The following is a 24,092-nucleotide window of genomic DNA, read 5'->3' on the forward strand; positions in this document are numbered from 1 at the left end:
GGACAGGTTGGGGAAAGAGACAGGTTGGGGAAAGAGACAGGTTGGGGAAAGAGACAGGTTGGGGAAAGAGACAGGTTGGGGAAAGAGACAGGTTGGGGAAAGAGACAGGTTGGGGAAAGGGACAGGTTGGGGAAAGAGACAGGTTGGGGAAAGAGACAGGTTGGGGAAAGAGACAGGTTGGGGAAAGAGACAGGTTGGGGAAAGGGACAGGTTGGGGAAAGGGACAGGTTGGGGAAAGAGACAGGTTGGGGAAAGAGACAGGTTGGGGAAAGAGACAGGTTGGGGAAAGAGACAGGTTGGGGAAAGAGACAGGTTGGGGAAAGGGACAGGTTGGGGAAAGGGAAATGCCTAGGAAATGCCTAGGCTTTAGCTCAGAGGTCTAACAGTTACACAGTCTTGTGGCTCGCAGACAACCCGGGTTGGAACCCTGTCAGTCCTAGTTGGTTGTGTTGTCTGCAGCAGCTGGTGTGTGAGGCTGTGTGAGGTTGTGTGGGGCTGTGTTAGGCTGTGTCAAGCTGTGTGAGACAGGGGTATCTACCTGTCAGGTGAGTGGTGGTCATCGGACACACTGCGCCGGTCCACTCTACTGGAGGAGCTGTACTGAGACGAGGCGGGGTCAATGTCATAGCCGGGGTCCAGACTTCTGCTGTATACAACAGAATCACTGGATCACCCCCCTAGTACGGTACAGTCACAGTACAAACTCCCCACAGTGTCCCCTAGTGGCTCGGGGATGCACCTACTCACCTTACTGCAACCACTGTCAGTGTGAGTGAGATCCCAGTATTGTTTATATGGGTTAAACGTTCTACTATCAAGACAACTATCACAGAGATGGCGCTTAAAGGACAACCTCTGATCAGTTGGGGTTCTCAGATCCCAGTGTGGTGTTTTTGAGGAAGGGATACAACTTGAGATGCTGGGTTGGACAGGGGACAAGTGAGGCGGGAGAGTTACCTCTGTGGAGGGGGAACGCTGGGGGACCGCGACCGCGCCCGGTTCATGTCTGCCGACCGTGAGCAGTGGTTGGATGACATCGCCTGCTCTGGGACAGACAACGTGGAACTATGAAGGTCCCTGCCGTTCTGCCGGTAGTCTGGAGAGACAGAGAGACAGAAAGAGAGACAGAGAGAAAGGGGGAATGAGAGAGGCAGAGAGAAAGGGGGAACGAGAGAGGCAGAGAGAAACAGAGAGAAACAGAGAAACAGAAAGAGAGAGAGAGAAACAGAAAGAGAGAAACAGAGAGAAACAGAAAGAGAGAAACAGAGAGAAACAGAGAGAGAAACAGAGAGAAACAGAAAGAGAGAAACAGAAAGAGAGAAACAGAGAGAGACAGAAACAGAGGGAGAAACAGAGAGAGACAGAAACAGAGAGAAAGAGAGAGAAACAGAGATACAGAGAGAGAGGGTGATGTCAGAAGTCATTCAGAGACAGACTCATCGTTCTGAGCGCAGCCTCTCTAACCTGGCCCCAGATAGATGTGTACTGTCTTGTCTAGTTGGCAAGGCAGCACAAACTGATCTGGTACCAGGCTACAACCTTTCCTCCCTATTGACTATACACACTGCTGCAAATAACAACATTTATGGCAACATTTATTTTCAGAGGATTCTTTCAAACTTTTCAGAAGTTGCACACAGTGGCATAATGGTTGGTGGCTTTCAAATTTTCAAAATGCTGAGGCTCTCTATATTCAAATAAATGAGGGCTTGGTCTCAACTCAATGTTCATGTGATTCAAGTCATTGCGGTTAACATTTTTGCATTAAACATGAAAATAGCTTCTTTTTTTTTTTTAAATCAGAAACATTATAATGACTTTTCCCTGCTAGACTGATTAGTCCATCGAACTTGAATGAGTTCATTATTCAATAATCATCCATGGCCAGGAGGCATGGTTAAGGTCAATGCTTTGCGCCATTAACGTTGATTAACATTCAATAGAGTGTATAGCACATTAAAATGACTTAAACGTAACAGTGAATCAAAGGTAGGATTAGCAAGGAAACACACGACATGATGAAATATGAGAGGAAAAGTTAACCTTCACGGCCACTTTAGTTTGATACTTCTATCAATTATCTCCAAATCATTACATTTTCTCTTCCAAATATGTTTGAAAGTGAGTTTGCTGCATTGTGAAACCTTGCATTGTGAATTCCTTCATGCGAAAAACTGAATTCCTTCAAATTATACATAGAATGGAATCCTGATAAGAAAAATATACAGTATTATGTGCATGAATATTATGTTAAAATTATTCACAATCAAGTCCTGCATAACACAATGTCAAACATATTTACTATAGTGGAAACAGAGAAATATTAAACCAATTCCACCTGACATCACATTTCACTATCTAACATCTGCAGTCCAACTATCAGCAGCCCAACACTGGGGTGGGTAACTAAGCACCCAGCTCTGCAATCAGCTTGCTTTACGTGCACAACCCAAATGTAGTTCATTGGTTCTCTTGACAAGAAGCACATGACTAGAAACTGTGTGTTAGGCATATATACTGTGTATAGAGGAGAGAAGCTCAGATATGAATTAACAGGACAGAGTCAGCAGAGAAGAATGACTGCATTATCCTAGTTAAAACCACAGCAGTGACATCCCAATTCAAAAAAACAATCAATCTATTATTCCTGTGAATAGTTATCATCTCTTCTCCCTTAGTATAGTATCAGTAGTTTGATATGGAGAAGGTAGGAGGAAAGGGGATTAGCAAAAATCTCTGGGAAACAAGGGTGGAGGAAAGAGGAGAGAGGGGGATGAGAGAGAGAGAGAGAGAGAGAGAGAGATAGAGAGAGAGATAGAGAGAGAGAGGGAGGAGAGGGGTATTCCCACTGAGTGAAGGGATATTATGGGCATAGAGAGGGAGGAGGCTGTGAAGTGAGAGAGGGGCTGATGAGAATGTTACAGAGGTGGGAGGGTTTCCTCCTCATCTATCACGCACACACACACACACACACAGCTGCCTGCTAAAGTTCTTCCTCTCAATGTGCAGCAGCGGCAGGCTGAGACTAGCGTGGGCGCCTGCTGCCTGTGTCGAGGAGAGCAGCTAGCTACAGTAGCGCAGAGGGAAGGAGAAGAAACTCACTGCTCCTTGTAGAGCTGCTGCAGTATCTTAGCTAGCTACCTTCTTTTAAAACATCACATGATCCAGTACAGTACCATGACATACTTGTAGCTTGTATGTTCATATACTGTTAACCCATGAGTTAGCTGCATTTACATTATAGTGATTACTATTCATGTGTGACTCTATCTTACCTGACACTACCCCAACACCGTCTTCACAGTCATAGTCAGAGATCTCACTGTCACTGATTCTCTGAGATCCTGGAGGAGAGATGGAGAAAGGAGAGCAGAGGAGGATAGAAGTTAGTTTACTCCAGGGTCTGTCCTCTTCCCCTGGTCAGACCATGGCTCTGTGGCCTAGCTGTCACCAGTGTTGTCCAGTTGTTCTAGACCAATGCCCCAGTCCTGGACATAGTCAGGGAAAGCAGCAGACACAGAAATAGAACACTATTTATTTTGAGAACACTATTAAACAGTATTATATCTCAAAGTCACGTCCTTACATTGAGCATCACTGACCACACTTCATAACCAACACAGGCAACCAAGACCTACATTTACTCTCCTGAAATATACTGTCTGCTTCTTCTGGTTTTCCCCACCAATGTGGGAGCTGCCTATTTTAGATATAGTGTGATATAAAGTCTAATTTAAAGAGAACAACTGTAACATATAGCTAGTGTGAGACATGATGTTGGATGTGATGTAAACAACATTGTGTGGTCCTCTCCATCTAGCCTAATTGGCAATAGGAACAACATTGTGTAGTCCTCTCCATCTAGCCTAATTGGCAATAGGAACAACATTGTGTGGTCCTTTCCATCTAGCCTAATTGGCAATAGCTTCCATGTTTTCACGGTGGCGCTTTGATTTGACATTTCAATCATTCAATGTACATCTGAAGATGGAGTCTGGGAGGTATTCTACCGTCTCCACCGTTTTCAGAACTACTCCCTCCCTCATTCCGAGTCGTCCCCTCTCTCACTCTGCACTCGGTTGTTTTTCTGACTTCTTCACTGTTCAGTCAACTTAAATCAACGAGACACTTGGGCTTTTACAGAAATGACAAGTGCTCTCTCTCTCTCTCTCTCTCTCTCTCTCTCTCTCTCTCTCTCTCTCTCTCTCTCTCTCTCTCTCTCTCTCTCTCTCTCTCTCTCTCTCTCTCTCTCTCTCTCTCTCGTCTCAGATGGGCTGAAACTGTTTAAACGCTCTTGTTTTAGAGAGATCAGCTCTTTCACCTAACACACACACACAAACTCAGTTGACACGGTCAATAATCTCAAGCCTTAGCGTTGGAAATACATGTGCAGGTTACATACATTAGAAATCTGTCAAGTGCAAATACAAGTTCACACCCAGCAGATACAGACACAACAGAGACACAACAGACACAGACACAACAGACACCACAGACACAGACAACACAGACACAACAAACACAGACACAACAGATACAACAGACACAAGCAGAAGAGAAGAAGAGCAAAAACCAGCACAATTATCATAATGTTTTTCAAAAGGAAAGTGTTGGCATAGGGCAGAAGATGAGACAATGCATTGCACTGAGAAAACAAGTGGTCAACATATTCAAATGACAAACAGGGGAGTGGACAGAGCTCTTCTGATAGAGCTAAATCACCAGGATCTGGACTGGGAAACTGAAACCTGCCGGGCCCGAGGCTGACCATGAGGCGGCCATCTTGTTTAAGGACTGCGGTGGAGCGGAGAGGGAGCATAGCGAGAATCAAAGGGAATTGTGGGATAGCTAATGGAGGAGTGGAGTGAAAGAACACTTTGGAGGTAGAGAACAGTACAATAGGACTGAAGCAGAGGGGAGAGACAGAGTCTTCGTATGAACAGCAACACTGAGTGGAGAGAGAGCTCAGTGGAGAGAGAGCTCAGTGGAGAGAGAGCTCAGTGGAGATAGAGCTCAGTGGAGAGAGAGAGAGCTCAGTGGAGAGAGAGCTCAGTGGAGAGAGAGAGCTCAGTGGAGAGAGAGCTCAGTGGAGAGAGAGCTCAGTGGAGAGAGAGCTCAGTGGAGAGAGAGCTCAGTGGAGAGAGCAGTGTGGAACAACAAACGGGGGCCGTTACCTGAATTGTACGAATACGGCCCCTTGTCTGTAAGTATCAGGTTGAGTTGAGAGGGATAAGAAAACAAACACCATATGAACATACTAACAGTAATAAATACTTCATAAATCATTCAGGCTTTGGCAGACAGGCAAAGACAGTCGGTAACAGGGCACCTGCCAGCCACCATACTGGCTTTTCAAAATCATCAGACGAACGGTTGGTTCGACACTCATGTCTCATTCCCTATCCTGAGGTTTGGGGTTCGAAAAAGACAGGAGCTTTCCTACACAGTTCTAGTATAGACTAGTATACAGGTTATGGATGTTAGGGCAGAGGGGTAACCTACTCTGTATGGGTAGCCTCCTCGTGGGGCTCTCTCCGTGGAGCTGTCTGCGCTGGGGGTTGGGCGAGGCGCGGGGGAGGGGCATGGAGGACACGTCGTGGGTCTGCAGCTTGTACCAGTGAGGTTCATCATCCAGCAGGGCTGTCTCCAGCTCTATCAGTATCTAAAGGAGAAACACACCAGCATCACTACACACACACACACAAACAAGCATGCGTGCATGCACACACACACACACAAACACTCACAGTCCTCAACACACTAGCCACTGCTAAATGGACTCATTCCAGATTCCAGAGCAGATCAAGACTTCCACAGGCATGGCCCAACATCATTTTTTAAATAAGGTTTTCCAGCAATCCTGATTGGAAGATTCTGGATATCCTGCTTATTCCCCCCAACCGGGAGGATTTCTGGAAGACCTAGGAATTCTGGGAAAGTTACCAGAATTCTGCAACCTTATTGGCAGTGAGGACAGAGTATGTGAGTATGTGCTGATGTTACAGTAAACATCATGGTTCGATGACATCAGCCCCCAGTAGCCTGTCATCCTTCCTATGGAATGTAGGGTTTTATCAAGAGCTTGACCCTATTGGTAGGATTAGTTGAGCTATCAGAGTTACTGTCCAAATCCTGACTGGATGGGTATGTTTGGTATTATATCAGAGACGGATGAGTGCCTGAGTCTGGTTAAGTGGTGGCGCTGCCGACTCTTGTTACAAATATAGCCTCAGCCCCTTGTCTCCGTGTCCCTCTGTACCTGTCTTTCTAACTACCTTCTAACTGTCTCTGTCCATAAAACAATAGAAAACTATGAGGGAAAAAAAGAGATGGATGGGCTTACCTCTCCCAGGAACTGGCTTTCCTCCTCCCTGACCCTGGCCTGGTCCCACAGGGTGATCTCCAACATGCGCTCACGGAACTCCCGCCGGTGCACAGGAGAATACATAAAGGTCTGGTTCCATTTGGGCTCTAAGGATTTCTTTACCGTTTTTGTTCTCCTCTTGCTTTTGTCGCTGGAGGAACAATAATTCAAACTGTTTTTATTTACAACCATGGTAGAAAAGACTCCCGAACAGGTCAACACAGCACAGGACAATGGGATGAGCTGGGGAGGGAGCGTCATGTTGGAGCCCTGGTCAACTTTCTATCATTACTTCCATGTGTCTGAGAAGGGGTTCTCTGAGCGCAGTGAAGGTGTAGGTCAATGATGATCACATGATGATCTTTGTGACGATAGCAGTTTAAATGCAATGTGACATGTCCCCAAATTCAATTACCAGAAATAAAAAATTATAAGGAAATAAAACCAAAGACATTCTTACCATAAATTCAACATTCAGTGAGACTATCATGCGAGCCCCAAATCTGTATCATTCAACCAATGGCAACTTTAGGATATTGGAGGATAGGTCTAGCAACTAAGCAATGGCTGTAGATGGAATGAAGTGAAATGCTGCGAGCTAGATCATTCTGTAGTTACTGTCTCTACTCTTACCTTCTGTCAGGGAGGAAGTAGATTTTGACGTAAGGGTTCCTGGGGCGGCCATCTTCCCTAGAAGGCAGGTCCTTGGCTCCCAGGATGGTCACTATTAGCTGATGGCCCACTTTGTCATACCACAGTTTGACCTATGGATGGTACAGAACAGGGTCACATGGTCACTGGGCTGCCAGTGGGGAGGGAGGGGGGGCTCTATATCAGGGTGACCTCATAACCCTACACTTGGAGAGCTACTGGGTGTACAGGGTTTGGCACCAGCCCTGCTCTATACTAACTAACAAACACACCTGATACAGCAAATCAAGGTCCTGCATGGTGAGCAGCTAATTAGTCAAATCACTGGATTGTGTCAGATTAGAGCAGCGCTGGAGTTAAAGCCTGCACACCCAGTACCTCTCCTGGAGAAGGGGTGGCCACCCCTGGTTTACATATTAGGCATTAGCAGGTCACATGCTTAGCGGGGGGGTGATAATAAAAGCATACATGTTTGTTGAGATACGGAAATAAGGAGATGATATGATCATATCAACAACAACAAAGTAGCAAAGGTTGAACAATGAGAGCCTAAATGATCTTAATAGTGTGCACAAAGCAGATATGTACTGTATGTAGCATGACCTATATCTTACCATGACCTATATCTTACCATGACCTACATCTTACCATGACCTACATCTTACCATGACCTATATCTTACCATGACCTACATCTTATCATGACCTACATCTTACCATGACCTATATCTTACCATGACCTACATCTTACCATGACCTACATCTTACCATGACCTATATCTTACCATGACCTACATCTTACCATGACCTACATCTTACCATGACCTACATCTTACCATGACCTATATCTTACCATGACCTACATCTTACCCTGCGGCTGCACGAGCCACATTTTCTAGGTTTTTTGAGTGGAAAGGATTCTACAGTATGTGTATCTGTATTCATATCTACAGTATTCTAACTCTTGGTATCTAAACCATTACAACATGACAATTAGACCAACATGCTTTGAAATGAACACTTACTGATCTGAGTGTGAAATTGTATTTGGAACCATACAACACAATGCAGGCCTCTAAGCTGACCTTTTTTACAAGGAGCACGTGTGCACCTAAGTTAAAAAATGTAGGCACACACAAAGTATTAAAGCTAGAATCCTTCATTTTTGTAGGTGTACTAGTGCTCCTAAATTAAAATTGCGGGACGCATAGCAAAATATTAGGCGCATATGCTAGTAAAATGGTCGCACTGTAGAGCCCTGCAATGCAATGTCAGATACTCAGTGTATTGCTAAAATATACATATACATCAATCACGCTGTCATGAGTGGCATCAAAGACACTTCACACTTGTCAGAGCGAAGTATGGACATAACAGAGAACACTTAGAAGTAAAAAATGAAAAAAAGAACATTTACAGAAAAATTGTGTTTCAAAAAACGCAATTTTTCAAAAAAATTGCGAAATATTTGTTTCAAGAAAATTAAATTAAATACTAGAGGAAAACCAAGCCTTCTAAGCTCTTGCCCATACTTATGTAGATAATGATGGGAGGAGTCTTAAATCATTGCATTGACTTCCATAGTCATTTCTTTATGCATGCAGCAATACAAAGCAACAGCAAGCACTTAACACATACAAGATCAGTCAGGAGATCTGATATTGTCAAACAACATAGGCAGGTCAATCAGATCAAACAGCTTGCACTGGGAAGACTTCCTCAACAATGAAGTCCCCTATGGAAAAGATGTACGTGCAATTCGGACCATACTACAGCACTGCCCATATGACTGATGGTACAACCCTTAAGCGACAGATTCACCTTGAAAAGTTGAAATTGAAATTATACCCCTGATGTAATACATTACACTGCCTATATTTCCTGTACAGTTGGCCACATCATTTACATTGACATTATTGTATGGCCTGGTTAAGTGGAGCATAACACCGCTTCTACAGAAGGCTAATAGATCTACCTCTAGGAGCTGAGCCAAGGGTACACTACACACCTATTTATAGACTTCCATTCTCACCCTCTCCTTATCTGACAGATAGGTGTTGAATAGCCAACACCTCACACGACCTTTAAATGAGGAAACCAACCGTGCATATCATACCAGAAACTCCTATATAGTAGACTGTATATATATATTTTGTTCTAAGCTAAGCTGATACTTGACAAGGACATGATGGGACAAATATAGAAATATGATCTCCCAAATAACATGAGTACTCCACACTCCAACTGTAACAAGCTAGCTAGAGTAAAACAACTCCTCAAAAAGGTCCCACAGTAAGATAGACACCTTGTCTGTTTAGTTCAAGTGAATTATGTATTAAAACTGTAAAACATTATTTTAAATCTGCTTTAAAATAAGGGACAGTTATCTTAGCCCACCTTTAACTGCAACATGAAGCTTACAGCCATTCAAAAATGTAAACATATATATTTACCAAACGTTGTGTTCATGATTAGCAGTTGTTGACCGCTGTTGTTATGGCAACCTATTCAGGACCTAAGGGAGTCAAGCCAATGAGGACGAGGGTCCAGTCTAGTTTCATGTTCCACAGAACAAATAAGCTCATTTATTTGTCCCACAAAATGTAATAGTTTTACTAAAACATTTAAGGAGACACCCTCCTTTAATTGCCAATGTGGAGCACTGTTGTAGCTGACTAGGTACAAAAGTCCCATGACAGCTAACATGTTAAGATGGCGCTGAAGAGTATGGCTGACGTTTACATGCCCGTAACCAACTGTGCTATTTTCTTCATTTTTTTGCATTGTTTGTAACTTATTTTTTAACTTACAGTGGCAAGAAAAAGTATGTGAACCCTTTGGAATTATCTGGATTTGGTCATACAATTTGGTCTGAAAAAAAGTCACAACAAAAGACAAACACAGTCTGCTTAAACTAAACACACAAACAATTACATGTTTTCATGTCTTTATTGAACACACTGTGTAAACATTCACAGTTTTGGGTGGGAAAAGTATGTGAACCCTTGGATTTAATTAGCGGTTGACCCTCCTTTGGCAGCAATAAACTCAACCAAACGTTTTCTGTAGTTGCGGATCAGACCTGCACAACTGTCAGGAGGAATTTTGGACCATTCCTCTTTATAAAACTGTTTCAGTTGAGCAATATTCTTAGGATGTCTGGTGTGAACGGCTCTCGAGGTCATTCCACAGCATTTTAAATCAGGTTGAAGTCAGGACTCTGACTGGGCCACTCCAGAAGGCGTATTTTCTTGTGTTGAAGCCATTCTGTTGTAAATTTACTTCTCTGTATTGGGTCGTTGTATCACCCAACTTCTGTTGTGCTTCAATTGGTGGACAGATAGCCTTATTATCCTGAAAAATGTCTTGATAAACTTGGGAATTCATTTTTCTATCGATGATAGCAAGCTGTCCAGGCCCTGAGGCAGCAAAGCAGCCCCAAACCATGATGCTCCCCCCACCATACTTTACAGTTGGGATGAGGTTTTGATGTTGATGTGCTGTGCCTTTTTTTTCTCCACACAAGCAACTCAACTTTAGTTTAATCTGTCCACAGAACATTTTTCCAGAAGCGCTGTGGAACATCCAGGTGCTCTTTTGCAAACTTCAGACTTGCAGTGTCTTCTTCTGTGGTGTCCTCCCATGAACACCATTCTTGTTTAGTATTTTACGTATAGTAGACTCGTCAACAGAGATGTTAGCATGTTCCAGAGATTTCTGTAAGTCTTTAGCTGACACTAGGATTCTTCTTAACCTCATTGAGCATTCTGCGCTGTACTCTTGCAGTCATCTTTGCAGTACGGCCACTCCTAGGGAGAGTAGCAACAGTGCTGAACTTTCTCCGTTTATAGACAATTTGTCTTACCGTGGACTGATGAACATCAAGGCTTTAAAATATACTTTTGTAACCCTTTCCAGCTTTATGCAAGTCAACAACTCTTAATCTTAGGTCTTCTGAGATTTCTGTGTTCGAGGCATGGTTCACATCAGGAACTGCTTCTTGTGAATAGTAAACTCAAATGTTCTGAGTGTTTTTTATAGGGCAAGACAGCTCTAAACAACATCTCCAATCTTGTCTCATAGATTGGACTCCAGGTTAGCTGACTCCTGACTCCAGGTTAGCTGACTCCTGACTCCAGGTTAGCTGACTCCTGACTCCAGGTTAGCTGACTCCTGACTCCAGGTTAGCTGACTCCTGACTCCAGGTTAATTGACTCCTGACTCCAACTAACTTTTGGAAAAGTCCTTAGCCTAGGGGTTCACATATTTTGTCCAACCTGCACTGTGAATGTTTAAATTATGTATTCAATATAGACGGGAAAAATACAATAATTTGTGTGTCATTAGTTTAAGCTCACTGTGTTTGTCTACTGTTGTGACTAAGATGAAGATGAGATCAAATGTTATGACTAATTTATGCAGAAATCCAGGTAATTCCAAAGGGTTCACATACTTTTTCTTGCCACTGTATTTTGTACATAATGTTGCTGCTACCATCTCTTATGACCGAAAATAACTTCTGGACATCAGAACTGGGATTACTCACCACGAACTGGAAGAAGCTTTTTCCTTTAACGAGTCTTACGAGAAAGATATACAGCTCTCCCGGGAACAGATCCCCTTTATTTGAGAGAAGAAAAGACGGAGGAAGAGGATGCAGATCGGGCTGCCTTTTGAGAATCCGTAGGCGAGCAAGTAAACTCCCACTGCCCTCACAATTGATGACCTACGATTACGATTATCCTACCAACGGGACATTAAGAACTGTAATATCTTATGTTTCACAGAATCATGGCTGAACGACGACATGGATAACATAGAGCTGGAGGGATTTTCCATGCAACGACAGAACAGAGGGGTGTGTCTTTTTGTCAATAACAGCTGTTGCGTGATGTCTAATATTAAAGAAGTCTCGAGGTATTGCTCACCTGAGGTAGAGTACATTATGGTAAGTTGTAGACCACGCTATCTACCAAGAGAGTTCTCATCTATATTAATTGTAGCTGTCTATTTACCACCACAGACCGATGCTGGCACTAAGACCTCTCTCAACCAACTCTATAAGGTCATAAGCAAACAAGAAAATGCTCACCCAGAAGCGGCGCGCCTAGTGGCCGGGGACTTTAATGCAGGCCTAACTTAAATCAGTTTTACCAAATTTTTACCAGCATGTCATATTCAAAACTATTACGGACTACAAAGGGAAACCTAGACACGAGCTGCCCAGTGACGCAAGCCTACCAGATGAGCTAAATGCACCAGCTGTTCTGGATGACTGTGTGATAACGCTCTCGGTAGCCGATGTGAGCAAGACCTTTAAACAGGTCAACATTCAAAGCCACAGGGCCAGATGGATTACCAGGACGTGTACTCAAAGCATGCGCGGACCAACTGACATGTGACTTCACTGACATTTTCAACCTCTCTCTGACTGAGCCTGTAATACCTACATGTTTCAAGCAGACCCGTCCCTGTGCCCAAGGAAGTGAAGGTAACCTACCTAAATGATTACCACCCCGTAGCACTTACGTCGGTAGCCATGAAGTGCTTTGAAAGTCTTGGCTCACGTCAACAGCATCCTCCCGGATACCCTAGATCCACTCCAATTCGCATACCGTCCCAACAGATCCACAGTTGACTCAATCTCAATCGCACTTCACACTGCCCTTTCTCACCTGGACAAAAGCAACACCTATGTGAGAATGCTGTTCATTAACTAGAGCTTAGCGTTCAACACCATAGCTCATCACTAAGCTAAGGACCCTGGGACTAAATACCTCCCTCTGCAACTGGATCCTGGACTTCCTGATGGACCGCCCTCAGGTGGTAAGGGTAAGCAACAACATGTCTGCCACTCTGATCCTCAACACTGGGGCCCCTTAGGGGGGTGTACTTAGTCCCCTCCTGTACTCCCTGTTCACCCAAGTTTTCAGACGACACAACAGTGGTAGGCCTGTCCACGACAATGATGAGACAGCCTATAGGGAGGGGGTCAGACAACTGGCAGTGTGGTGCCAGGACAACAACCTCTCCCTCAATGTGGGCAAGACAAAGGAGCTGATCGTGGACTACAAGAAAAGGTGGGCCGAACAGGCCCCCATTAACATCAACGGGGCTGTAGTGAAGTGGGTCGAGAGTTTCAAGTTCCTTGAAATTCCATCACCAACGCTCTATCATGGTCCAAACACACCAAGACAGTCGTGAAGAGGGCACAACAAAACCTTTTCCCCCTCAGGAGACATGGCATGGGCCCTCATATCCTCAAAAAGTTCTAATAGCTGCACCATCGAGAGCATCCTGACCATTTGCCTCACCGCCTGGTATGGCAACTGCTCAGCATCTGACCGGTCAGCATCTGACCGTAAGGTGCTACAGAGGGAAGTGCGTGCGGCCCAGTACATCACTGGGGCCAAGATTCCTGCAATCCAGGACCTATATAATAGGCGGTGTCAGAGGAAAGACCATAAAATTGTCAGAGTCTCCAGTCACCCAAGTATTTGAATGTTTTCTCTGCTACCGCAAGCGGTACCAGGGCGCCAAGTCTAGGACCAAAAGGATCCTTAACAGCTTCTATCCCCAAGCCATAAGACTGCTGAACAATTGATCAAGTGGCCAGTCACTTCAAATGCCTAGTCACTTCACCCCTACCTACATGTACAAATGACCTCTAACGTGTTCCCCACACACTGACTCGGCACCTCCTGTATATAGCCTCGTTATTGTTATGTTATTGTGTTACTTTTTATTATTTTTGACTTGTTTATTTGGTAAATATTTTCTTAACTCTTCTTGAACTGCACTGTTGGTTAAGGGCTTGTAAGTAAACATCTCACAGTAAGGTCTACACTTGTTGTATTCAGCGCATGTGACAAATAATGTTTGAGCTTGTCGTTGCTGTTGAGTGTAGGCTACAGGATCTGGCAATGGAAGGGTGTCTCTCTGAAATATTTCCTTTAGATTAGTTAGTCATGCAAAGAGTCGAGACTCCTGGCATAACCGTATGATCATGTTATATGGTATCAATGAATAATAATAATAATAATAATAATGACACAATGCACCGCACTGCAAGGGAAAGATGCCGCCATTTCCCTGGTATGCATTTTCCAAGATGGAGGAAACCAAAAAGGCAACAGAAAAAGGCGAGCGAAGACCAAAGAGAGTCAGTCTGTGAGTCAGACAGGTGTTTACCTGGACCCTAGGGACAAAAGGCGCTGTTCTTCTACTAAGGCTTTGGCTCTGGGTAAGCAAAATTAAACAACAACATAGAAAAATGCCATAAAACCAAAAAAAACATAAAACAACCAACAAAACACACTCACTGGACTCGAACCAGTGCCACAATAACACAAACACATTTTGAGGAGGAGGGGACGGAGAGTCAATCTAGCGATGTGTGTGTTTTCCCCCACCGTTCATTAGCATCAATCTGCATCTCATTATTCACTAATGTGCTGTATTGTCTTGGAGCCTTATCTGTGGGTTCCTGTACCTCCACACTGTAATACTTAGGGAGAGGAAGAGGCTGCTCTGCTCCCGTTTTCACAGAAAATGATTGATGACTTCTAACTACGCGTTCCCTTCCGTGCTCTCTGGACTGTACCTTTCCTTCCTTTCTTCATTTAACATTTGTGTCACAATGACGTATTGAAATCCAATTGTTCCCTCAACAAGGTTTGGAAATAATGCAAATAATAATAAAAAAACATTACAATTTCTAACTGCATCCAACGTATTGTTCAACTGGCACTTGATCCAGCAAGGTAATGTACTACAGTATATCAACTACAGTATATTAATTACAGTATATTAATTACAGTATAACTACAGTATATTAATTACAGTATAACTACATTAATTACAGTATAACTACAGTATATCAACTACAGTATATTAATTACAGTATATTAATTACAGTTTAACTACAGTATATTAATTACAGTATAACTACAGTATATCAACTACAGTATATCAACTACAGTATATTAATTACAGTATATTAATTACAGTATAACTACAGTATATTAATGACAGTATAACTACAGTATATTAATTACAGTATATTAATTACAGTATAAATACAGTATATTAACTACAGTATATTAATTACAGTATAACTACAGTATATTAACTACAGTATATTAACTACAGTATATTAATTACAGTATAACTACAGTATATTAATTACAGTATAACTACATTAATTACAGTATAACTACAGTATATCAACTACAGTATATTAATTACAGTATATTAATTACAGTATAACTACAGTATATTAATTACAGTATAACTACAGTATATCAACTACAGCATATTAATTACAGTATATTAATTACAGTATAACTACAGTATATTACAGTATAACTACATTAATTACAGTATAACTACAGTATATCAACTACAGTATATTAATTACAGTATATTAATTACAGTATAACTACAGTATATTAATTACAGTATAACTACAGTATATCAACTACAGTATATTAATTACAGTATATTAATTACAGTGTAACTACAGTATATTAATTACAGTATATTAATTACAGTATAACTACAGTATATTAATGACAGTATAACTACAGTATATTAATTACAGTATATTAATTACAGTATAACTACAGTATATTAATTACAGTATAACTACAGTATATTAACTACAGTATATTAACTACAGTATATTAATTACAGTATAACTACAGTATATCAACTACAGTATATTAATTACAGTATAACTACAGTATATCAACTACAGTATATTAATTACAGTATAACTACAGTATATTAACTACAGTATATTATTTACAGTATAACTACAGTATATTAACTACAGTATATTAACTACAGTATATTAATTACAGTATAACTACAGTATATCAACTACAGTATATTAATTACAGTATAACTACAGTATATTAACTACAGTACGATTCAAATACTCTTGTTTTGGTTTCAAGGTCAGCTCATTGATGAAATGGAGAGAACTTCTGGATCTGAGTGGTGTGGGGCTGAGTGCTACAGGTAGGGATTGCAGAGATCACAACTGCAGCATGATTGGCTGACTGGGCTCTATTTGCGTCATAACTGTCAGCACGGGCCTCCTGGGTGTAGGCCTATGAATACTGGAGGGCCTGTGTGTGTCTGCTACCTCTCTCTGTGCTCCTTCTCTCCCTGTCTCTCACTCTGCTCCGCCATGCTCCCGTTACATACAGACGGGAGAGGAGAGGAGCCAGGCGGAGACGCTAGCAGCAGCACAGATTAGATCTCCCCCTCCTCACCAAAGAAAACAACAACAAGCAGAAAGAGTAAAAGGCGTACAGTGTTTACAGACACACAGTCAACTATCAAACATTCTCACCTCTTCTGATAAACAAATACACTATGGACTTGATAGACTGTTATATATTGACTGATATCGACTGGTATATTTTTTGATAAAAAGATATCAGGAAATAAATCAAGCTATTTATAATCACATATAAAATAGATGTGTTATCATAAGTAAAGGGATTGAAAAGCTGTGACTATTTCATAACACTCTTTGTTTTTTTCTCCAAGAAACTAAATATCCTGAGTGTTATTTAAAATAAGTGCTGGAGGTTAGCATTAGTCTATTTCCGTCTGGCCTCCTGAGTTTCAGAGTTAAGCCTTTTACTCACTTCCCCCAAGAGTATATTAGGCATCAGATAATAAGCAACATGGTTCAGGGCAACATGATCTGTGGTCCTATGCTGGGTTGGGATGGGTCTAACTGAACAACTCTCAGAGCTCCAGCTACTCTCCAGAGCTCCAGCTACTCTCCAGAGCTCCAGCTACTCTCCCTGAATACTGCAGAGAAAGAAAACATCTGTTCTCAAACCCTCTGTGTGAATCTACACTGTATGATCCTTTCCTGCAGGTAATGTAGGCCCAGACAGAGCCAGGGTGTATTGTGGGTATTGTAATAGGGTACTCACTGAGAGCTGTCCTGACAGGTACTGGGGGGCGTCCCGCAGCATCCCGGGGCTCATGGGAGACGTGACAGAGATAGAGGGGCGATCCATCTTCTGAGACTCAAAGGAACTCGAACCTGAGACAGGACAGATGATCAAATCTGAAACACTGTAATTTTGGTAACATACTTCAAGGAGAAGAAGAGGGAGAGAGAAAGAGGAGGGGGAGGAGAGAGAGAGAGAAAGAAAGCAAGTGGGGTAGAGAGATATAAATTAGATATCATCACCTCTCCCTGACAATACCTTAGCTTGATATTTCAAGGTTGATTAATTAACGCAGGCTAATTAGTTATCATTGGGAAATGAAAGAAAAGCCAGACTTACTTGATTCCAGTTGTGCATGTGTGCTGTCTGGTATCCGAGGAATATCTCTGAAAGGAGAGAGAGAGGGGGGAGGAGGGATGGGGAAGGAAGAGGGGATCAATTGGTGCTAATGCTGAATGCACTGTATTTTAATGGTCCTAAGAAGAGCATTAGTCTTAATTCTCCTGTACAGCAGCTCCCTCCCTCAGCAATACAAAGCAGGACAAATATAGACACTGACAAAGCAAAGGGGTTTCTGATTTCTCTGGGTATCTCTACTTTCAAAAACGATTGGCATCCCGCTGTTTGTGGAGGAGAGGGGGAAGAGTGGGTAGTGAGACACACAGAGAGAGAGAGAGAGAGAGAGAGAGAGAGAGAGAGAGAGAGAGAGAGAGAGAGAGAGAGAGAGAGAGAGAGAGAGAGGCGGCAGCCACTGTTCATTTCATTGTGCCGCACTGCTAGTCCCATATGAGCCTCTGACACTGTCATCACACTGAAGGACTGATGGAGGGGAGGGATATTGGGAGGGAGAGTTGGGAGGCAGATATGTTAAATAAACAAGCAAAACAAATTACATTCAAATACACTCAGCCCCCTTTTCTCACATCTTCTCTCTCCTCTGCCAGAAACATATTTTTTTACAAATGTATGAATGTGAATACACTGCAGTTTTGATGGTTCAGTAGTAATAAGTGTAGTTGCTGTTGTTAGGTCTTACCCTATAGGCCTAGAGACCACCAGTTCCACCTGGGGTTCTGGCTTTGATTCTAGAATGATATTGTAAACTTCTTTAAATGTGGCTCCTTGTAAAAACCTCCCGTTCCACTCCAGCACCTGGTCGCCTGTAAAACAAGAGATGCTGTCAGTCATCCACACATCAAGATGTCAGCTGGCAAGGTGCACTTATGTACATGGGAAGCATAGTTATAAATATAGTTAAAAACATGATCCGTGTAGTTATAAACATGAGCAGGCCCACATGATGGAGAAAATGAGAATATGAATGGTATTGTGGAAAACACAGCACACATAAACAAACAGTACAGCATTGTAATCGTCCTGGTAAGGGAATATTATAAATAATTGAATAGGCCTCGGTCGCAACCCTTATGGTAACAAATAACAGCACATCTGTCTAGTTCATACATGTTGTAATTAGTGCTATTAAATGAAGGGCAAAGGGTGTCAGAGGTTTAAACAAGGTTCTGACCCAGTTCAGCACCAGTTCACCAAGTAATCCAAATGTTTCTTGAATCACTGAAGTAGCTTATTAAATCTACAGTGCTGTGTACATAAGAAGTGTATTGACAATCTTCAGCGTGCTTGAAAAAGTGTAGTTCTAAACACAGTAAGTGTACTTCTAAACATGATAAATGTAGTTCTAAACATGGTAAATGTAGTTCTAAACATGGTAAATGCAGTTCAAAACAGTATGTGTAGTTCTAAATGTGGTAAATGTAGTTCTAAGCATAGTATGTGTAGTTCTAAAGGTAGTAAGCGTAGTTCTAAGCATGGTAAGTATAGTTCTAAGCATAGTAAGTGTAGTTCTAAACATGGCTAATGTAGTTCTAAACATAGCAAGTGAAGTTCTAAACATGGCTAATGTAGTTCTAAACATAGCAAGTGATGTTCTAAGCATGGTAAATGTAGTTCTACACATAATAAGTGTAGTTCTAAACATGGTAAGGGATGTAGAGTATAAAATCAGATCAGTAGGTACCTGGTCTGAGGTGTCCAACAGTATCCGCTAGACTTCCTTTCCTCACTTTAGTGATGAAAGCACAAAGTCTACCAGATTCTGTCATCTTTCCACCCACCACCTATGAGGGAAGCAACACACATCAACATGTATAGTAGTAGTATATAGTATTATACTGTAATATAATCTCACCCTCAGTATGGTGTAAGCAGCCTGGCAGGGAGGGAATATGGATTCACTGATCACTTTGTTTCATAGAAACATATTTATTGACCATGTTTGAAAATCTATGTGTGAATTGAATTCGCACATGGTAAAATACAACCTGCAGATCTAGGCCTAATTCTAATTGCATATGTAGCCACATATGTACACCTCTTTTCATAATGTTGAATGTCCCTGTGTGTTGTGTTGGAACCCTGGGGTCACCTCTCTCTCCATTGTGCTGGAACACTTGAGGCCTGGGGGGCCTATAGCAGGCCAAGCAGCCCAGCTCTGCTCTACTCTGTAAGCCCCTGAACCGCTCTCCCTCCACAGGCATCAGACAAATAAAATCCCCTCTTAATGGCAGTTGAATGCCAACATACAAAGGAGCTTAGGGAAGACTCCTAAATGAAATGGCTTTATGTAACAGCCGGGCGAGAGAGAGCGGGAAAGGGAAAGGGACAGAGAGTGAGAGATGGATAGATAGAGATAGTTAAAAAGAGAGAGAGACAAACAGACTGGCTGGTCACTGCTTGCTGCTGAGCGAGGAGAAATACATAGCGTACCGTACAGCACAAAGAGGCACTGACTAGACACAAACATACCAATTCAGGAAGCTCATTCAATCATTAATGATTTTCCCATCTTGCCACTTTCCTTTTCTCTCCTGATGGCCCTCACTGTGCTAGCCCCTCACTGTGCTAGCCCCTCACTGTGCTAGCCCCTCACTGTGCTAGCCCCTCACTGTGCTTTGGCTAGCTGTGTGTGCTAAGATCTTAAACCAGCCCAAGCCGCACAGATCATTCAAATGAATGCATTAGGAAGAGTTAAGAAAACCTAAGATATTTTAATTCAGAAAATCTACCCATTTAATCATGATATACTGTAAATATGGGACATATGTTTAGTAGCCTAGTTACTATACTGTACATAATGGGGAATAAGCTGTACAATCCCAATGTTTCAGATGTGATCTCCCTATCTACAGTAAAGGGTCATTGTCTCTGACTGAACATTTCAAATAGGCTTTTCTACATAACCACACTGCATAGTACGCTCTCACGGCATCTGGTAGTTTAGAGACTGAGTCCTAAATGGTACACTACTCCTTATATAGTGCACTACTACCAGGTCCCTGGTTAAAAGTAGCACACTATATAGGGAATAGGGTGTCATTTGGAACACAGTCATGAACATAAAGAATTTGATATCAAGACACAGCTCATTAATATTAATTCAAGGAAATAATTTGCCGCCTAATTAATATTAAATCATGAATAATACAATTATGTCATTCATAATTAGGCAAGGCACCCACACATATCACTTCAAAATGTATATGCAGATAGAAATAGCCACAACATAGTTTCTACAAATAATATGAAAACATTGCTTATTGTGGTGAAGAATTTGAGCGTTCTTATTTTGTTCTGATACCAAGGTGTAGTGTCCACTCATAATATACAATTCAAAACTATCATTCCTAAATGTTTAGATGATCTTCAGTACGGGCCTTTTGAGCCCTGAATACCTGGTAGTAAGGACTCCATTATGATGTTATGATCAGGTTGTACTAGATGTTGATAAGGATGGTTTGTTCATGTCTTTTCAGCAACGTCTTTTTCCTCAACCACAAAACCAGTTTACAACCAGAACATTATGTCAATAAGACATATGTCCGCTGTGTATACTCTTTAGCGAGGCCCAAACGGCAACACATTCCCTCTACATACGGAGTAGGATACCATTTGGGAAGCAACCTTTGAATAGTGATGGACAGCTGAAATAATAAACGACCTCTGACCATCAGGTCAGACTGGTCCCAGTAGATAGACAGAAGTCCAGACAGAAAGGTCAGACAGACGGGGCAGACTCACCTTCAGTCCCAGCAGTGCTCCTGAGTCTCGAGGTACACTTCCATCCTTCATCCGCTTGTTGAGCAGAATCCGCCCTATTAGGCGCTCCCCATCTTTGGAGGGCTGCCATGTCACTGGATGCTATAGGAACACACACAGCAACAACACACCTTGTGTTTTACAACTCATCCACACCAGATTCACTTCAAAAAAGACTTCTTCAGAAAAGTGTGTATCCTGTGAAGGGTGGGGGGTGAGGTGGGGGGGTATCACTTCATTTGACTTAATGAATGATCACACAAGCTCTGGTTTAGTTATCTAATCTGGTGATTATAGCTCTGTCTCTATCCTTTCCATTTCAGATAATATAACCTTGTTTTTTCTTTTGGGATTAGCCGGATTGTCACAATTAGATAATACAAGTTCATCAAAATCAATTAGATAACCAAAATCAAAAAAAAATATTGTATCTACTGCATCACAGTTACTGTGTATACGTACTGTAGTTGAAGGCAAAATGTTAAAACAATATGTACAATAACACAGCCCACATTTTAAGCAATGATTAACTATGTCCAAAAACATACTTCATGGAAGTACTTCAATTTGATTTGAGGTACTATTTTCACTAAAACGATTCAATTCACATTTTTCTAGGTATGTTATGATAAATGTATCACACAATGAAAATAAAACATTTTGCACATCCAATGCCAGGGCGTGTGTGATCCTGCCAACAGGAAAGAGGTAGAGAGCATTCAGCACCCCATGCAGGGTAAAATAGGCAAACCATCACGCCTTCCTAGTCACCGCAGAGCAGAGGCTCCACACAAACCATCTGAGAAAACCTGCACTGTATCTAGAACATCTCACTTAAAACTCAGCCACATTGGCATCAAATCCAGTTGAGTTTGGATGAGTGTAGATTTTGTCTGGTGGTCTGTGAGGGAGGCCTTAGCTGAAGGCAGAGGGAGGTTAAGACTGCAGTCCACCACTCTCTGCCCTGCTACACACAGCACTCCACCTCTCTCTGCCCTGCTACACACAGCACTACTCCTCCACAATGGAGCAGGTAGAAGCAGATGAAGAAAAATGTAATTATGCAACAAAAAAACAAAAAAAGAGATGAACTGAAGTAGGATTTATGGATGAAACTCCCAAAAGAATAGCACAGGGCGATGATTAAGGCAAAGATGAAGAGAGACAAAAAAGATATGAAATCACAACAAACATGACAGTGGAAGGGAAAAAAAGAAAAACAGAACTTTGTCTGTGCAAAACAAATCCAATCGTCCCTGTTATAAGTGCTTGGTTTAGTTTTGGTATTACACTGAGTGGAGATCTAGGGGGGATAATGACTTGACTAGGTAGTGTATGTTGGGAGAGGAGGGGTCATTCCAGTGAGGGACTGGACTAAAGGCCTGTGTCTGTGAGAGGTAGGTGTCGTTACCCTACTGTAATGTTACTAAGATGGCCGCTACAGTAAAAATAACAAAACAGACAGAGCAACTAGCAACATGCAACTAGAGGAGTGGACATTGCTGTGTGCCATGACAAAAAGAGAGTTGTGTTTTATGGATCTTTATGCTGCCAGAGAGCAAACAGCAGAACAATAAAGAGGGGTTCCCCATCTCCTATTTCAGCAACACCCAGCAAGCTGCTGTCGAAATGAAATCAATCTGATCAAGTCCCCGGGATAATAATAAAGACGAAGTTCAAAGAAAAATCAATCAATTCAAATTTAAAAAAGAATAAACATGTCTACTATTTAACAATTAGTGACAGATAAAGACCGGAGGAGGTAGGTAAAGAAAAATAAAGAAAAAAAGAACAAAATGCAGATCTTTTGGCTACATAGTCTCCAGTACCTTCTCACTATGGCTATGCTGATTGTCCTCGTTTAGGGTAGTGCTACTGCATGTGTCAACGCCAGAGTCTTTAACCTGGGGTTCGCACCATTCTGCGTCCTCTTCCAATGAGTGGCCCCCAAAGCGAACCATTTTCTTTTGCCTCTCAGATAAGGTGTTGTGTGTTGAGTCGGACAAAAATGCCTGCTCAATAGTTTTTCTTTTCCCCCTTTGACTGTCCCCTACAGGTGTGGGATAAAAAACAGAAAGAAAGAAGAAAACCCATGCGGAGGTGTAAATAAAACAAAGCAAACATGAAATGACAAAGGACTCTGAGAGGGGGAGGAAAGGGGAGGAGGAGGGGGGTTAGGGGCAGGGCTCCGCATGTCTCACCAAAGACATTGGGGAGGCCTCGCTGCTATGCCATGAAGCATGGTCCAACCAGTGGCCATCCAAATCTCCTGTGGGAGCCACACACACACACACACACACACACACACACACACACACACACACACACACAAGAGAAGACAGTGAGAGGGAAAGGTGAGGACCACAGAACCCCAACATACAGTGCTGACGCACACACACACTCACAGGTGAACAACAATAGCTCCTGTGAAGAGAGTAGAAACATACAGTCCACACACAGTAGATGGGCCTCCCTTAAGTCAATACTGCGATGGCACAGAGTACATGACCATGACTACTATGAACACACGTTCAGACAACACAAGCACAGAACATTTAGGTTGCGTTTAGTCTTGGAACAATTCTCATTGGTTACAAGACCAAACCAGGCCCAACACTCTTATAAATCATTCACTCATGTTGCCAGTCAAACCTCTTTTCCAAGACATTCTATTGAAGCAAACTAGCCAAAGATACCGTTGTAACTCTCTGCAGTCGTAACTTTAAAGCATTCGACAGACAGAAATTCACATTGTTCAAATGAAGATAGCGTCCATGCATCCTACTATCTTACCAGCCTGGGTCTGGGTGTGTGAGAGAGAGACATATTCCCTCAGCCCAGCAGGCCAGGCAGGGACTTCAGCAGTCATGGAGAGAGTTCATCTTTTTCTCTGTGTCTGTTCTCTGTGTGTGCACTTTTTCCAATAAGGCTCAGTCAGTCTGTCTGTCTGTAACCTGTCTGATGTGGGTCAGGGGGATCGAT

General features: G+C 42.3%; 1 protein-coding gene across 50 annotated transcripts in view; it reads right to left on the reverse strand.

The window, feature by feature from the left end:
• The window catches only part of LOC110485663 (regulating synaptic membrane exocytosis protein 2), a 208,598-nt gene that overhangs the window by 72,313 nt on the left and 112,193 nt on the right, over positions 1-24,092 (reverse strand). For 23 of the 50 annotated variants that reach the window (XM_090194757.1, XM_090194655.1, XM_090194651.1 and 20 more), the window contains 12 exons: positions 23,312-23,379; positions 21,093-21,212; positions 19,033-19,132; positions 18,031-18,154; positions 17,334-17,380; positions 16,974-17,086; positions 6,998-7,128; positions 6,344-6,515; positions 5,503-5,662; positions 3,276-3,344; positions 958-1,096; positions 539-646 (listed from right to left, as the gene is read on the reverse strand). In XM_090194757.1, the coding sequence (XP_090050883.1) occupies positions 539-646; positions 958-1,096; positions 3,276-3,344; positions 5,503-5,662; positions 6,344-6,515; positions 6,998-7,128; positions 16,974-17,086; positions 17,334-17,380; positions 18,031-18,154; positions 19,033-19,132; positions 21,093-21,212; positions 23,312-23,379 (1,351 nt within the window). Of the gene's footprint in view, positions 1-538; positions 647-957; positions 1,097-3,275; positions 3,345-5,174; positions 5,202-5,502; positions 5,663-6,343; positions 6,537-6,997; positions 7,129-14,205; positions 14,254-16,973; positions 17,087-17,333; positions 17,381-18,030; positions 18,155-19,032; positions 19,133-21,092; positions 21,213-22,939; positions 23,161-23,311; positions 23,380-24,092 lie in introns of all 50 variants that reach the window. The other 27 variants (XM_090194740.1, XM_090194692.1, XM_090194722.1 and 24 more) reach the window with 8 other exon arrangements.

This window comes from Oncorhynchus mykiss, chromosome 2 (genome assembly GCF_057628025.1).
Source record: "Oncorhynchus mykiss isolate SJ-2025 chromosome 2, ASM5762802v1, whole genome shotgun sequence".
Classification (NCBI taxonomy): Eukaryota; Metazoa; Chordata; class Actinopteri; order Salmoniformes; family Salmonidae; genus Oncorhynchus; species Oncorhynchus mykiss.